At 40.5% G+C, this 17,337-nt stretch overlaps 1 protein-coding gene and 1 long non-coding RNA gene across 7 annotated transcripts in view; one reads left to right on the forward strand and one right to left on the reverse strand.

Moving 5' to 3' along the window:
• Nucleotides 1–17,337, forward strand: part of ccdc57 (coiled-coil domain containing 57) — a 188,458-nt gene that overhangs the window by 153,341 nt on the left and 17,780 nt on the right. For all 6 annotated transcript variants that reach the window (XM_088000590.1, XM_043714704.2, XM_043714702.2 and 3 more), the window contains 4 exons: nucleotides 1,186–1,414; nucleotides 1,645–1,769; nucleotides 2,143–2,265; nucleotides 8,874–9,126. In XM_088000590.1, the coding sequence (XP_087856716.1) occupies nucleotides 1,186–1,414; nucleotides 1,645–1,769; nucleotides 2,143–2,265; nucleotides 8,874–9,126 (730 nt within the window). The remainder of the gene's footprint in view (nucleotides 1–1,185; nucleotides 1,415–1,644; nucleotides 1,770–2,142; nucleotides 2,266–8,873; nucleotides 9,127–17,337) is intronic.
• LOC122562133 (uncharacterized) overlaps nucleotides 1–17,337 on the reverse strand; it is a 147,173-nt gene that overhangs the window by 98,082 nt on the left and 31,754 nt on the right. The window lies entirely within an intron of this gene.

A 17,337-nucleotide genomic window follows, 5' to 3' on the forward strand; every position in this document is an offset into this window, starting at 1 on the left:
ATAGTAACAGAGTTAAAAGTTCCTGTTAAAAAAAACTTTTCAATATTCTTCATTGCTTCCTTCCAATATAAATGCTACAGATCCTGGGGCTACCTGTTAACTGGGCTTTCTTGCAGCAACATACAGGATTGACACATTTCTCTCTCTATGCACCACATCAAATTTAATTTATCAAATAATAGTCATACAGCACCGAAAGAGGCCTTTTTGTTAATGGAGCCTATGCTGACCACTTAAAATACCATCAATTCTTCCTACTGACTGCTCTTTCCCCATTGCCCTTCAATTTTTCCTTTCCAAGCATCAATTCTATTTTTGAAAATTACCATTGAATCTGCTTTGATCAGTAAATCTGAAAAGACCGTTGTAGCTTTATTTACCATGACCATGCTCTAATATAACATGCGTGACATACAAATAGTATGTACATACCATACATGTGCAGTATTAAAACTATGTGCATAAAAGTCTTGGCCACAAACAGGCAGTAATTCATCATGCTAAATGTTTGAAGCATTTTAACAAGTGTGAGGGGAGGTCATTGTATGTAGCTAATTTGTTTTGTAAATTGGTTACCGAATGTGATTCTTTAAATACAGACTACTATTTTTGATCTCCTATTTACGCCCTCTTTTAAACACACTGAAGTTCAGTGGTAGGTTTACGCTAACTGGTGGAGACAATGCCACCAAGAATGACAAGTTGATACTAGTTCCCTAGTGCAATCAATGAGCATCCTTTTCTAATGCAGTATAAATTGTTGCTCCATTTGAAATTTGGCATTCTTATGTCTGTCCTGAAGAATTCAGGATGAAAAGCTTCAACAGTATGTCTCTTATTTTTTTTAAGCAATACAATGGAGAGAGGCTGATAGTGCAGAAGGAAGGGTGGATTAAATTACAAAAGGGTAAATTTCATGGGTAAGACTAAAAGGAGTGCTAATGCAACAAGTAAAGAGGCAAAAGCTGTATGTCAAGGAGATGTGAACGGCAGGATCCTAATAGCTGAAAAAAGAAAGTTATATCCTTGTGCTTTGAAACATTTTAGAAGCAATTAAGTCATCAAAATTGCCAGGAACGAATCTCAGAACGACACTTAAATCTTTGTTGTTTTTATCCCATCAAATGCTTATTATGCTAGCTTCAGGAGTGAGTTGGTGATTACTCATTAGTTTCTCTTCTCCAGACTCAAGTCATCAAGGAACTTCAGTCAGAAATTCTGCAACTACGACAACAACTGGTTCACTCAAAATTGGTTAACAGTCCTTCGAAGCAGCAAAGCTCTACCGTGTCTGTTTTGCAAGGCAAACTAAAGCAGGCAGCTCGCTACATCAGTCAGCTATCCCGTGACAAACAGCAATTGATTGAGATGGGGAACCGACTCCGTGCAGAACTGGTTAGATCTAAATTAGATGGTATGTTACCAGTCATACCACTCATGGTTTTCAGGTTTAAAAGAATTGTATTTTATGCAATAGCATGTTATAAATTCAGTAAATACAGTAGAATGTCAATCTCATAGCTCAGTTCCAATTAGAGATATATATTTTCTGCACCTCGTTGCCATTTACGTCCTAAGATCATGTTTTCATTATTTTGCAGTTACTGTTAAATTCAATTATTTAACTACATCTTTCACTTGCAGTTTGTCAGCACTCTGTGGCTGTTGGCCACTCAGCTCCTCCTGCGCAGTCTCCCAGAGAGCTAGCACAGGAAGTGCAGAATCGTCTGTCCACTTTGGAGCACTTACAATACCAACTCACTACACAGGTGATGATCATCTTAGTGTATGTAATACTTCTCAAGCTCTTACTCAAAGTGCCTCTCTTAAAGTGCACTGTGCATTTTATCATAAAAATATTTTGTGTTAAATTGAATTTTCTTCTTTTCCCTTGCTTTTTAGGATAGTTTTGCCTAATCTTTAGGTTTGCTAGACACCCACAACTGATAACTGTGCAATGCAATTTCTACCAATATTGTTGGAAAGAGAAAAATTTTTTGCTGGGTACCTTTGCTTCTTCACTGTGACTAGAGTAACATTTTGATTTTTGGTTTCCTTTTATATTTTGTTAATTCCATCATTAGTTCACTGCTGAACTTCTTTTTGGATTCTTAACTATCGAGGAGTGTTGTATGATTTCAGGAGTTGCAGTATGCACAGCTGAAACAAGTTCCCATTACAGTACAGCAGTATTCATCGGAGAGTGAAAATGGCCGGAATGCCCAGGATAAGAAGACTGAAACAAAAGAACATACCAAGAATGTGGTAAGATGCTGGATGTCACAAAGCTGGTTTTCTAAAAGCTGTTCCTTTTCTTTCAGAGGGGCCAATATCAGGCCGGGCTCCAAAAAAGCTGGGTTTGGTATAGAGATGAAAGGCCTTTTTGTTTATACGTAAACAGATTAGTCTTTAGGCCAAAGCTTTTATGTTTTTTTGAAGTAACCTGTATAAGTCAATGGGGTGTGGCCAGCTAGCTAGCTGAGCAGTTCAGTCCAGAACTAGTTCGGGAGTTCAGCTGTGGGCTGTGTAGAAACAGGCTGGTAGACTCTCTCTTCTTCTGCCCTTCTAACTTCGACCTGTTTCATTTTCCCTGTGTTTAATGGGTTTGGTTATCGGGACTGTTGTGTATTTTCTGAACAGCATAATTCAGTCTAGTTTGGATAGACTGAGTTCTGTAGGGGTTCTTTAGTCTGTTCTTTGTGTTTCATTGTGTAATTTTGTGAATAAATTTTTGTCTGTTTTAAAACCTGGTAGTCAACCAAGCTAACTTACTCTGGGTAAATTTCACTGTACACTTACCAAAACAAATTGCAAAGTTATGGTCTGGGCTGCCTGCTTAAGAATGTTTTGAGTGGTCTGACCTAGTCCATAAAAGATTAAGGGCTCTTTGCAGGATTTTAAACAATGAATGGTAGGTGCTAGTGTCTTTATTTTGGATGTTGGCTTGGTTGGGTAAACGAAAAGGCTTGGTTGGGTAAACGAAAGTCAGCTGAAAAGGAAGGAGATGAAGGCTGAAGGCAAGTCTAGTGAGGAAGAGAGTGGGGATGGTGGGCGAAAGGCTGATGAGAAACTGTTTAAGTATGTTCAAGCTTTGCCTACATTTGATGAGAAGGATGTGGAAGCCTTTTTCATCTCATTTGAAAAAGTGGCTAAACAAATGTAATGGCCAGCGGCAATGTGGGTTTTCTTGGACCCAAACAAAACTTGTAGGTATGGCTAGTGAGGTATTTGCACCCCTTTCAGAGGAGGTATCTGGAGAGTATGAGGAAGTGAAAAAACCCATATTAAGTGTATATGAGCTTGTACCAGATGCCTATAGACAACGTTTCAGGAATCTAAGGAGGGATCCTGGTCAAACCTGTAATGAGTTTGAAAGGATTAAACTATGTAACTTTGATGGACAGATACGAGCTTTAAAAATAGAGCAAACCTATGACACCCTTAGAGACATAATTATTTTGGAGGAATTCAATATTTAACTGCCTGTGGAAGAGCAGAGAGTTAAAACGGCAAGGTTAGCAGCTGGAGTAGCTGATGATTATGAGCTGTCCATAAAACACAGTTTGACTTCCTCAATAAATTTCAGTCCATGAGGGATAGAAATTGGAGCAAAGAGAAATCCTCACATGGAAAAGGAAAGATCGATCTCAGTGAAGATCATGAGGAGAACTTACCAAAGGGTAAAAAGGAAACCCTTGAAGGGGACAAAGAAGTTAAAAAGCTCCGGTATTTACATTGTAATAAAGTGGGTCACAAAATCTCAGTGTTGGTAGGCTAGGAGAAAGCCAGATGTAGGAAAACAGGCAAGCCTGGGAGTTTTGTTGGACTAGTAACAAAAGGCACAAGGAAAGTTAGACAACTGCCTCAGAGTGTATAAGATGATCAGAGGTTGGTTAAGGAGGAAGTGCCAGATCTGCTTAAAAAATATACATGCAAGGGCAAAGTTTATTCACACAGGCAAGATGTAGCAGGCAAAAAGGTTACAATATTAAGAAATCCTCTCAGTCTGTGATGCTGAAGGATGAGGAGATATGTACTCCTGAAAGGCCTATTCGCAGAAAAGGTACTGGTAACAGGAATCCATGGTGAGACAAAAAGTGCTCAATTATGTAAAGTGAGGCTCGAGTGTCCAGAGAAGAGTGAAGAATTTGTTGTAGGAGTACTGGACAAACTCTCAACTCCAGGAATACAATTGCAATGATAGAGCTGATTCACCAGTAGGTGTGCTGCCTACTCTAGTTGAAAAGCCAGTGGAGATGCAGGTAACTGAAGAAATGAAGGATGTTTATCCAGGAATTTTCTCTGATTGTGTGGTCACAAGATCATCAAGGCACAAGCTGGAGCAGGAGAGATCAAAGGACACAGATAAGGAAGCTGATATAGCTTTATCAGGGACTTTTGTTCATCAGGTAAGTGGGACAGATCAGGAGCAAATAGGTAAACATGCAAGTATGTTTTAGCTCTGCTAAGCTTATTGGGTTACAGCAGAAAGATGAGAACTTAAAGTAGTTATATCAAGGGGTGGCACAGTGGCTCAGTGGTTAGCACTGCTGCCTCACAGCACCAGGGACCAAGGTTCGATTCCATCCTCAGGCGACTGTCTGTGTGGAGTTTGCACATTCTCCCCGTGTCTGCGTGGGTTTCCTCCGGGTGCTCCGGTTTCCTCCCACAGTCCAAAGATTTGCAGGTTAGGTGAATTGGCCATGCTAAATTGCCCATAGTGTTAGGTGAAGGGGTAAATGTAGGGGAATGGGGCTGGGTGGGTTACTCTTCAGAGGGTCGGTGTGGAGTTGTTGGGCCGAAGGGCCTGTTTCCACACTGTAAGTAGTCTAATCTAATCTAATCTAATCTAAATTGCCCATAGGTTTGGGTGCATTAGTCAGAGGGAACTGGGTCTAGGTGGGTTACTCTTCAGAGGGTCGGTGTGAACTTGTTGGGCCGAAGGGCCTGTTTACTGTAGGTAATCTAATCTAATCTAAAAGGCATATACAGAGAAGGAGAGTGAATGCATCCCTGTGTGTAATTACTTAACAAATGATGTCTTAATGAGGAAATGGAGAACATCACACATTCAAGCAGATGAGAAATGGGCAGAAGTTCATCAGATTATTTTTCCAGTAGTGTATAGAAAGAAGTGGTGCATGAGCTATCACTTGGAGGTCATTTAGAGATGAGGAAAACACAGACTAAAATACAAAGACATATTTACTGGCCTGGACTACACAAGGATCTAGTTGAATTTTGCCAGATATGTCATACATATCAGCTAATTGGAAAACCACAGGCAGTAATAAAACCTGCACCTTTAATACCTATTCCAACCCTTCACAGAGTCTTGATTGATTGCGTAGGTCCCCTACCTCGAACAAAAAGTGGGAATAAGTAAATATTAACAATAATGGATATATCAACTAGATTTCCAGAGGAAATCCCATTATGAAATATCACAGCTAAAAGGGTTGTAGAAGAATTAATCAAGTTTTTACTAGATATGGACTACAATAGAAATCCAGACAGATCAAGGATCAAACTTCACATCCAAACTATTCAAGGAGGTGATGGATAACTTGGGAATAAAGCAATTCAAATCTACTCTAGGGAGTGCTAGAAAGATGGCATCAAACACTAAAGACCATGTTAAGAGCTTTGGTCAGGACAGATGATTAGAATAATGTTTGTGCTTTTTGCAATCAAAGATGCACCCAATGAATCAACCAGATTCAGTTCATTTGAATTAATTGTTGGGCATGAAGTAAGTGGACTGTTAAAATTGATTAAGGAGGAATTAATAAGTCAGAATTCAGAGACCAGCCATTTGGACTATGTGTCAAATTGTAGAGAACGATTAAATTGAGCTAGAGAGTTGGCTAAACAGCATTCAAAAGTATCACAGCAGCCAATGAAATAGGAAGCCGATAAGAAATAAAAAATTTGCACATTTACATTTGGGGATAAGGTATTAATTTTACTTCCAGTAACAGGTGAACCTTTAAAAGCCACGTGTAGTGGACTGTATCAAATCAAGAGGAAATTGAGTGAGGTGAACTACTTGATAAGGACTCCAGACAGGAAGAAATCTCACCGAGTGTGTCATGTGAGTATGCCCAAAAGGTATTTTGACAGGGAAGGAAGGCAAGAGGAGAAGGTGTTACAGCACAGATGGAAGAACCAAGTCTGCGTGGGTTTCCTCCAGGTGCTCCGGTTTCCTCCCACAATCTAAAGATGTGCAGGTCAGGCAAATTGGCCACGCTAAATTGCTCATAGTGTAAGGTACATTAGTCAGGGATAAATTTAGATTAGGGCAATGGGTCTGGGTGGGTTACCATTCAGAGGGGCAGTGTGGACCTTTTGGGCCGAAGGGCCTGTCTCCATACTGTAGAGAATCTAATTATGTGACATTGTTCACCTGTTACCACAGAGACAACATATCATCCTGGATTCACACCTGTGGACAGAAATTCCTGAATGTTTGTCTAATTATCAAATTTCCTGTAACCTATTCTCTTTCAGCCTTCATGCCTCGTGTACAGCTGAGCACTCCCCAGATAAAGGTGAAGACTGCACTCTGGGGATTCTAACAATGTGTATCAAACAATTTTTTTTCAAACTGCCTGTTGATCATCTATTCCTTTTCTCCTTACATATTCTTAAATTGTAGGATGACCATTTTACCTATAAACATGTGTTCAGAAAGCTCTCACCTCAAACACAATGACACTAACGGCTGCTTGATCTCTGAAACAGAGAGCTTATGTCACTGCAGGTGCACATGTGGTTATCTAGGACACAGGAAATTCCCATATGGAACAGGATGTGCACTGAATCTGCCAGGCTATGTTAGACAATATTTACTTCCTGTAAAGAGTCACCCGCCATCCATTTCTCGTCTTCTATTGTCACATATAGGGAGGTTATTTGAAATCCTTAATAAAAAAATTGAAATTTTTAGTATGCCAACTCTTTAGACTAACTTGCTAACTTTGCAGAAAGGGAGACAAAGATACAGTACTCACCTGCAAATCAAATCACAGCCTCCCTGTAAAATCATAGTTTACAATTCCAACCCCCTGCCCAAGCTTGGTAATCCTGAGAATTGCCATGACGTACAAAATGGGTTCATATTATTTTGGAATTACAAAAGATAGAGTACAGTAAATCTGAAACAGTACTTCACTTCACCAATGATAAACATCATAGCACATACATTCAAACTACAATAATTGGTCAAATTTAGGACTAATTTCAGTGTAATTCTGCACATGTAAAGTATGTTGATACATGGAGTGGATTTCCTTACTGTTAGTGCAAGGGAAATCTCCAAATATTTTAAAAAGCAATAGACTCCTTTGGAAGTGCAAGTTAAATTGAATTTCCTCATCCATATCCATTTTGTGCTGCTGTTTTGCCTACATCTAGAACATCATTACCATATTAGCCAATAGATGGCATCATACATCAACCTCATTCCAGGAAACTCACCTCTTGAAACACCAGGGGTCCCTGGAATCCACTGATGCTCTTTATGACTGTCATTTTTGTGGGATGCCTCTCACACCAATAGGTTTTTGTTGGTAGTTTGAATGCAACATGCACGGTTGTCTGAATATTTACATCGGTTGTTAGAAGATTATGCATCACATGCACAGCTAGTGAGTAGGACACATCGCTGGTAATGTGAAGGTGAAGAATTACCCTTCAGTGTCACATGAGACTTTTATTCTAAACATTCTGCGTGGTTGAGACCAGAGGTTCGCCAAGTGAGGAAATCCATGGCTGATCTCCCTCAGGGATCTTGCCATCCTGCTCTGCTAAATAATACTTTTGACATTATTGTTCAGTCTGTTTTAACTTTTCTGATCTATAAAGTAACAAAACATAAAGTCTGGTATAATTTCTCCACAATATGGAATGGCCTCCTTCTGTGCTCCATTATTTTACATGCCCTGCCTCAGTGCTCAACCTCACACCAGCACCCATCCTGTCACTGTTGAAAGTTAGCTAGTATCAGTGTCCGTTTGATTCAGGACTGGAAAATATACTGATAATTATGTGGATATTGGGTTGGAGAAGATTTAGCTCAATTGTGGTTACCACCATGCCTTTCCACGAATGAATATCAAGACTCATGCATAAAAGAATGGATACTTCAATGAAATAAGAATAACATCCAACACTCAAGCTGCAAGCAACCCAGTCAGAAGTCAAAATCTTCAAGAGAAGAGGGAGGAGGAAGGGGAATAATTGGCAGATAGAAAAAGAAAAAATTGCAAATCTGTGCATGTCTGTTAGAAGCAATTCTTGCATTCTGGCAAGTGACTATTTTTGTTAGGTATTTCTGTTGTGTGATCTGAAAGCTAACTTGTACAGGAAAGATAATATTTAAAAGATTGATAGCTCACCGAGTTTATCCAAAAAGTAGCTGAGCCAAACATACCAGTAAAGTATCATGTTCAGTGTCAAATGTGATGCGTTAATTGATCTTTAATTAATGTAAGAGTAGGAGCTACACAATTAGCATCATCAATCCTGGTTTATGAACTTGAGAAGGATAAAAGTGAATGATCCCCGTCACTAATTATTATTATTATTCTGCTGGAAATACACAACTGTGGACATAGATGTGGACAAAATTAAGCATGCTTTTGGTATTCCAATGATCCATTAGCCAATCAGAACTTAATGAGAAGGATGACAAATAATACTCATTTGTGGCTATTGTTGCTGGTAGAATTATACTCGAGCAAAAAGATGATATCTTCAACAGAAAGAAAGAGAGTTGATTAAAATGTATAAATGATTAACAAAAACAGGTGTGGTTAATTCTGTCAACTAAACCTGCATTGTATGTTTCTTTATTCTGCTCTGATTTTCAGAATCCAGCTGTACCATCAACAGGAAAAACTGTGAACGGCAAAACAAATGAAACCGTCATCTCAGTGACTAGCCAGTCACATCTACTTGTACCAGAACCAAGTCAGTCACAACCAATGATGCATGGTCCATCCAGCCCATTGGAACTAATAATGTCATCATATGGAGCTAACAGTTCTATTCAAGATATTTGGCAGATGCTGGAGGGAGGATCCAGCCCTTCCATATCTACTCCGCAGAACAACAGTGAACCAGGTAATGGTGGGATGGGAGGAATGAGGAAAAGTGCAGAGCGTTTGTTTTATTTGCTTAATGAGGAAAATGGAGTAGGACAAAGGAGATTCCATAGGGAGGTGGTTGCAAAGGGAAGAAGGATTCCCCAATGGAGCTTTACCCATACAAGATCTTCAAGAAACATTTATTTTCCTTCAGCCTGAGCCAGCTTATAGGTTGGACACCATCTGCATTTTACGAAGGAGTTGTTCACAGAAATTTCTTGCGCCCAGAAGTACAGTTACAAAGCAGGGCAAGGACAGTGTGAAAGTGCCATGGCTCTGACTTTCATTGCATTGGGATCCTTCCAGACCAGAACAGATGTCATCTCCAAATTCACAATACATTACGACACAAGGGGGGGGTCACTGGTGTACTTTGTCAGGAGAGCAGAATCCATGCAGCAAGCAGAAAGTACAAGTGGTTTTACAAGGTTAATTGCTTTCCTTCTGGTGGAAACCATTGAATGTACCTTTATGGGCATTGTAGCTAAATGTTAAAAGTTACCATAAGTGTACAGGGTCCCATTTGCAGAATTTGAGCTTATTATGTGACTGTATTCAACATAATATGCTGGTGGGTGCCCCCACGTCTTAACAGCGTCATTCTTGCATTCATGGGGAGGTGATGGCCAGGGAAGGTGACTAGTAATCTAGATTGTCAGGTAATGTTTGGGGGAACAACGTTCAAATCACACCACAGAAGATAGTGGAATTTCAATTGCCCAAAAAAATCTGGAATTGAAAAGTCCAATGACGACCAAGCTGGCCATTGCAGAAAAACCCATTTGGTTTACTCATGTCCTTGAGGAAAGAAAATTGCTGTCCATGCCCAGTCTAAGCTATATGTGACTACAGACCTACAGCAATATAGTTTTCTCTTAACTGCCCTCTGAAATTAATTGTCCTCAGCTGCTAGAAAGAAAAGACCACCTGATGTCAACTAAGGTACTGGAAACGACAGTGGCAAACACAGCAGTGTTGACCTCATTAGAACCTTAGCTCCTTAATATCAAGGTCACATTTGACCAAGTGTTGCATCAAGGATGTCCAACAAAACTGAAGTCAGTGGGAATCCAGAGGTAAACTCTCTGCTGATTGGAGACACACCTGAAATTCAGTGATGTTACCAACACTGAATTCCCCCATGATCAATATTCCATGGGTTACCATTGACCAGAAATTAAACTGGACTAGTCATATGAATACTTTGGCTACATGAGCAGATCAGAGGTTAGAAATAATAGCTCACTTCCTGACTGTTGAGAACCTGTCCCCTGTCCACAAGACATAAACTAAGGAGTGTAATGGTATATTCCCCATTTGCCTGGGTGAGCACAGCTCCAACAATACTGGAGAAACTTGATACCATATAGAAGAAAGCAGCCTGCTTGATCGGCATAACCACAAACATTCTGTCCTTTTATCACTGATGCTTGTAACAGCAGTTTACATAATCTACCAATATGCACCATAGAAATTGGTTAATACTGCTGCCTTACAGGGCCAGGGACCCAGGTTCAATCCCACCATCAGGTGACGGTCTGTGTGGAGTTTTCATTTTCTTCCCATGCTTGTGTGGATTTCTTCCAGGTGCTCTGGTTTCCTTCCACCATCCAAAGATGTACAGGTTAGGTGGATTATGCAGACTAAAGTGTCTAGGAATGTGTAGGTTAGGTGGACTTATCATGGGAAATGCAGGGTTGCAGGAATAGGATGGGATGCTATTTAGAGCATTGGTGTGAACTCGATGGGCCCAATGACTTGCTTCCATACTGTAGAGATTCTATGATTCTGAATTCACCAACACTCCAAGACAGCACCTTCCAAACCCATGTTAATCTAGAAGAACATGGGCAGCAGATACATGAGAACACCCACTACCCTCCAAACCACCTGCCATCCTGATTTGGAAATATATTGTCATCCCTTCATTATCACTGGGTCAAAACCCTGGAACTGCCTTTTTAACGGCTGTAATCTACACCAATGGACTGCAGCAATTCAAGATGCAGGTCATCACCACTTTCTCATGGTCAGCTAGGGATGGGCAATAAATGCTGGCCATCCAGGAACACTCAAATCTTGTAAGTGATTCTTTACTTTTAAAAGAAAGTTGAGAACAATGCTTCATTCCCTCCAATGCTTGTGCACCCTATTGGATGAGAGGGTGCCTGCTGCATGACTAGGGCGATCCATAACATCTAGCTCTTGACTCTGGTGTACATGTGCACAACACATAGCCAGCATGTGTTTAAAGAGAGCCGTGCTACTACATGAAGCATCATAATGCAAGCTATTAGGTACTTCAGTTCTTCTACTGCTTGAACTGCAGGAGCATACTGGAGTCTGTGTCCCAGTTCTTCATGATCTGCTGTATGCAGCACAATCTAGCCATCATTAGGACACAGCAGTTTCCAACAGGGATAAGGCAAGCAAGCTCGAGAGCAAGAGAAAAAGCACGAGAAACGGAAGAGGCAATCAACACATTCCCTTTCTGACCATACTATTCATGATTACCTCAATTCCATTTCGCTGAACAGCAGTCAAATCTCTAATGTATAACAATCACACACCATGCCCCTTACCTTCCCATTTCTTACTTCCTGTCTCTATGCCCTCTTGGGCACAATAGTGAAATAAACAACACCTGAAGACCACCATTTCAATGATCCAAACAGTATTTCATACAAAAATCATTTCATCACCATTTTGCATTCTCCTGCAGTCATTCTTGTGGGTTTCTTTGCGTGTTCCGGTACTGCTTCATTGACCACAGCAAAGCTATTGAAAAGCTGACAGTTTTCAAAGGAGGAGTCTACAGATATCCTTGTGTGATGTTCTTGCATCGCTCCACACCTTGTATGTCCGACTTCAGATGGCATCACTTCAGCCATGGGCAGAAGCAGTGTGCGCTGGCTGGTTGACCGACAGACAACAGCAAAATCACTGACAAAATGGCTATATTGGGAGGATGGATGCAGTCATCCTGAGAGAATACAGTGGTTTATGCTCCAATGAAATGTTGCCAGTCCTGAGGAACTGCATGTCAGTAATCTAGCCACATGTGGGACAACAGATTGATGAACCACTGCAAGAGCTTGCTTGCTCCATTGAGCATTGATATCCATAGCAATCTGAGCCTACATTGTAACAAGGTTCCTGGCATCACAGAGTTCCCACTACATCTGCTAGGTGTTGACTGCCTTCTGTTTGTGCTGCAATGGACTCATGTCAATCTTCAGACACTGCATTATTATCAGTTCTGAAGTTTGTTTTATTGATTTGGCCACTGTTTCTATGATGCAAAGGATGTGTTTCAAACTTTACATCAATCCTGAGACAGAAGTCTGAATTGTCCTTAAACACATCCACAAGCTTCTGGCAAGCCTGCCAAATCAACAAAAACATGGAATATTCAACATGCCTTTATGCTAGGAAATCATATCTTACTAACTTGATTGTGTTTTTTGAATAAGTGACAAAGAAGATAGAAGGCAGAGCAGTTGACATTGTCTATATGAATTTCAGCAAGGCATTCCACAAGCTTCCATGAGGGGCATGGTAGACTGATTAGCAAGGTTAGATCACATGGAATCCAGGGAGAGCTAACTATTTGGATACAAAATTGACTTGAAAATAGGAGGTGGTGGAGGATTGTTTTTCAGACTGGAGGCCTCTGATCAGTGGTGTGCAGCAAGGATCTACTGCTTTTTATCATTTGTATAAATGATTTGGATGTGAATATAGGAGGAATGGTTAGTAAGTTTGCAGATGACACCAAAATTGATGGTAGTGGACAGTGAAGAAGATTATCTGAGTACAACAGGACCTTGGTCAGATGGGTAGATGGGACATAGAGTAGCAGATAGAGTTTACTTTAGATAAATGTGAGGTAATACATTTTAGAAAGGCAAATCAGGGCAGCATGTATAACTTAATTAGGGAGTGTTGCTGAACAAAGGGACCTTGGAATGCACGTTCATAGTTCCTTGAAAGTGGAGTCATAGGTAAACATGGTAGTGAAGAAGGTATTTGGTACGCTTGCCTTTATTGGTCAGTGCATTGAGCATAGGAGTTGGGAGGTCACGTTACAACTGTACAGGACATTGGTTAGGCCATATTTGGAATATTGCCTTCAATTCTGGTCTCCCAAGGGTTAGAGGGACTATAGGGAGAGGCTGAATAGTCTTGGGGCTATTTTCCCTGGAGCTTCAGAGGCTGAGGGGTGACCTTATTCAAGTTTATAAAGTCATGAGGGGCATGGATAGGATGAATAGCCATGGTCAGTTGCTCAGGGTCAGAAAGTCCAAAACTAGGGAGCATAGTTTTAAGGTGAAAGGGGAAAGATACAAAAAGGACCTAAGGAGCAACGTTTTCATGCAGAGGCTGATGTGTTTATGGAATGAGTTGACAAATGAAGCGAGGAGGCTGGTACAATTACAACATTTAAAAGACACCTGGATGGGTATATGAATAGGAAGGGTTGAGAAGGATATGCACCATACGTTGGGAAATGGGACGAGATTAATTTAGATGTCTGGTCGGCATGGATAAGGTTGGCCCAAAGGGGTCTGTTTCTGTGCTGTATGACTCTGACTCTATGACTCTATTTCATCAAATAGCATTGGGCATGCACAATCAAAATCCTTATCTGAGATCTCAGAAATAAGGACTAAACTCACTTTGTGAAAAATTAACATCTGTGCTAACCTTTCCCTCTGTCCTTGCTGTGGCATTTGTATTGGTGCCTCAACATGTGCTACCCTGTAAAATATACTTAGGCCATTATCAAAGCTAGTGGTTGCAAGTGTGAATTCAAGTGACCATGCTTCTTCTTCATCAACATCCTGCTATTCAAGGATTTTATTTTCAAATCATAGAATCCCTACAGTATGGAAGCAGGCTATTGGACCATTGAGTCCACACCGACTCTCCAAACAGAATCCCACCTAGACCCCCCCTTGTAACTCTGTATTTCCCATGGCCAATCCACCTAATCTGCATACCTTTGGACTGTGGGATGAAACTGGAATACCCAGAGGAAACCCATGCAAGCATGGGGATAATGTGCAAATTCCACACAGACAGTCGCCGAAGGATGGAATTGAATTTCGATCCCTGGCATTGTGAGGCAGCAGTACTAACCACTGAACCACTACACCATCCATAAGAGTGCAGTTTGGTGGCAGTTTTTGAGGATGTAAAAACGGAAAAGCGTGTGAATATGGTTGCCATGAGGAAAGACCTAGAATGCAAGAGGCACGTACTTACACCATCTGCAGATTTTTTTTTAACATTAGATTAGATTACTTACAGTGTGGAAACAGGCCCTTCGGCCCAACAAGTCCACGCCGACCTGCCGAAGCACAACCAACCCAGACCCATTCCCTTCAATTTCACCCCTTCAACAAACACTACAGGCAATTTAGCGTGGCCAATTCAACTAACATGCACATTTTTGGACTGTGGGAGGAAACCCACGCAGACACTGGGAAAATGTGCAAACTCCACACAGTCAGTCGCCTGAGGCAGGAATTGAACCCGGGTCTCTGGCACTGTGAGGCAACAGTGCTAACCACTATGCCACCGTGCTGCCACTGTGCCCAGATTTTGTACCTACAAATTGTGGGATGAAAGAAAGTAATGATGTGAGAAAATGGATTAGATGCAAACATACTGTAAGCTTCTCTGGCTACATTTTCATTTCTGGCCACAAACTCTGGCCAGGAGAGGACAGGCACATCTGTATGTCTTCACTTACAATCTCCTCTATGCAGGTGAGGATATAAGGATGTGCCTGTCCTCTGCTGGTTCGGTGCTGCTAGTTCCATTTATACGCTACTCTATACTCTGAGGGAGTGTTAAGCGAGTTCACTAAGTGATTTCAATGCTTTTGAGTCCTTATCATAATTTGCAGTGTGTGCAAGTGGTGAGATGTCACTTTGAGTCTTACAGCACTATGAAGTGCGAGAGGGTGAGATGAGGGTAGAAGGTGAGAAGTGAGTTAAGCTTGACTATTTGTTTATAGGTGAGTGAAGTGTGTGCTGTGAATGCAGTAGCATTTAAAGACAATAGTTCATGTGTTAGTCCAGTGTAGTTGATACATTCACTGACCTTGACCATAAATGTGAAATCATTAACCTTCTTCCCATGCTGCATCCAGGTTCTTGGGATAACCCATTTCCATTGACAGAGACATCTATCTGATATCACTGCCCCCTCGATGTCTGTCTGGAAAGCCTTCTGGACCCATAGGGGTAGAGGACTTCTCTCTCTATAGTCCATCACGTGCTCCATGATCTCTCATGCCGTATCAGAGAATCTTGGGGTGTGCTGGCTGCCCTGTTGTGCCATTTCTATTATTCTTGCGAAGACACTTTTACGAAGAACAAAAATTGCAGGAATGAACCTGCAAATTAAGTGATGCTAACCTTGCCTAAGTTTGGGTGCTCTTCTAAGATGTGCACCTACTTCGCAACATCAATAGTGCTGGGGTGTGTGTTGCTGTCATTTAAGTTAGGCAGTTTAACACTCACTATCTCCATGCTTCACAATGAAAGGCAAGGCTCAATTATGCATCACAATTCCTTTGTTTTCTGGTCTTATCTCATTTTTGGTCCCTCACACAAGAAGAGTACTATAAGACATCTAGTACAATAGACTAGCATGTAGCCTAACAACAATCCGTACCTTAAGATCAGATGTAGAAGCAATCACGCCAGTAGAATGTTTCAACACATTTGTCCTTCATTTTAGCAACATTCAGCTAACACTGAAATTCCATCTACTACTTACCTAATATTTGATTTTGCAAATCTAACAGCAATCAATCTGTTGACATTGCTTTCAGGAGATCAATAAAGTTGTTGTACCAATGGACATTGACTACGATTTATTTGATTAAACCAATGAAGAAATCTTGGTCCCATCAGATTACAGTTCTTATGAGGTGTGAACATTGTTATTTTGGCTTTTGCTGTCCAGCCACCATCTATCTATGTGCAATGTCTGAGTGATTTTGCTGAGCTAAGCTGGAGAACCATTCAGCATCTTGGTAATACTTATAACTGCTCTAAAAACAATTCAATTTTTGGTGAAACTTGTTTCTTTTCTACTAGAAAGCACTAGATTCCAAGAAGGGGGAGCAGTGCAAAGAAGACTCTATATCTTCTACAGGAATGTCTTCTACCCCTCATTCGAGGGGTAGGAACTAAATTTAAGAATGAGGTCTGCCTTTTGAGACATGAAGATAACTAATTTCTGTCAGAGGGTCAATAGAAATGCTCTTCCATGAAAAGCAATGGAAGCTGGGTCTTCTAATTTATTCAAGGTTATGTTTGTTAGATTTTCAGTAGAGAAGAGATGAATAAATCATTGGCGGGGTGGCAGACAGGAAAATGGAATTGAGACCACATTAAACGAGCAATGATTATAATGAATGACAGAACAAAACTCAAAGAACTGAGTGACTTGCTCCTGCTCCTGAGTACAATCTTGTTATCAAGTACTTGCTGGGATTTGTGCTCTACTAAATCCCAAGGTAAGAAAATTCCTGCAATCCATAACCTTAATGATAAAAAGGAAAATCACTAATTTAGAATGCAAATTATTAAGAAAGATTATTGGCAAGAAAGATTAATACAGAACATTCCATTTATCAAGGCAAGATGCAGTATGTAAGTTCAATGCATGTTGGTCTTTCTTTCTGTGGTGTGTGCTGTTTTTACTTCCTAGAAACTGGTGGCTGAATCAATGTTCTTCAACATTTTAACTTAGTCAACTTAATTCAAATGCAATTACAAATCTTGTAGCAACTGTTAAGACTTCAAATCGAATTTTACAATCTACCTTAACTGCTATATTTGTATTTAATGACACTGTGTCTCCTTCCCCACGCCCCATTTCTTCCTGCCCCTCCGCACTTTCATAATATTGGATTCTTATCCTTTTTAAAAACAGAAAATCTCAAACCTTTTACAATTACTTCAGTCACTTTTGGGTTTTTACAGCAACCACCAACCTATGACAATTACCCGTTAGCAGACAATGTCCTACACAAGTGCTAACTTCTTAGCAATTGCTCTTCTGCTAATTTCTAATTTTATTTCCTGCCACAAGCCACTTTAGCAAGTGTCTTCTGACAAAATGATGTCCCTGTCCAGAACAAAAACATCAGGCAAATATCACCTTT

The sequence above is a fragment of the Chiloscyllium plagiosum genome, unplaced genomic scaffold, assembly GCF_037043375.1.
Source record: "Chiloscyllium plagiosum isolate Xiang-an unplaced genomic scaffold, Cpla_swu_hap1 HiC_scaffold_25, whole genome shotgun sequence".
Classification (NCBI taxonomy): domain Eukaryota; kingdom Metazoa; phylum Chordata; class Chondrichthyes; order Orectolobiformes; family Hemiscylliidae; genus Chiloscyllium; species Chiloscyllium plagiosum.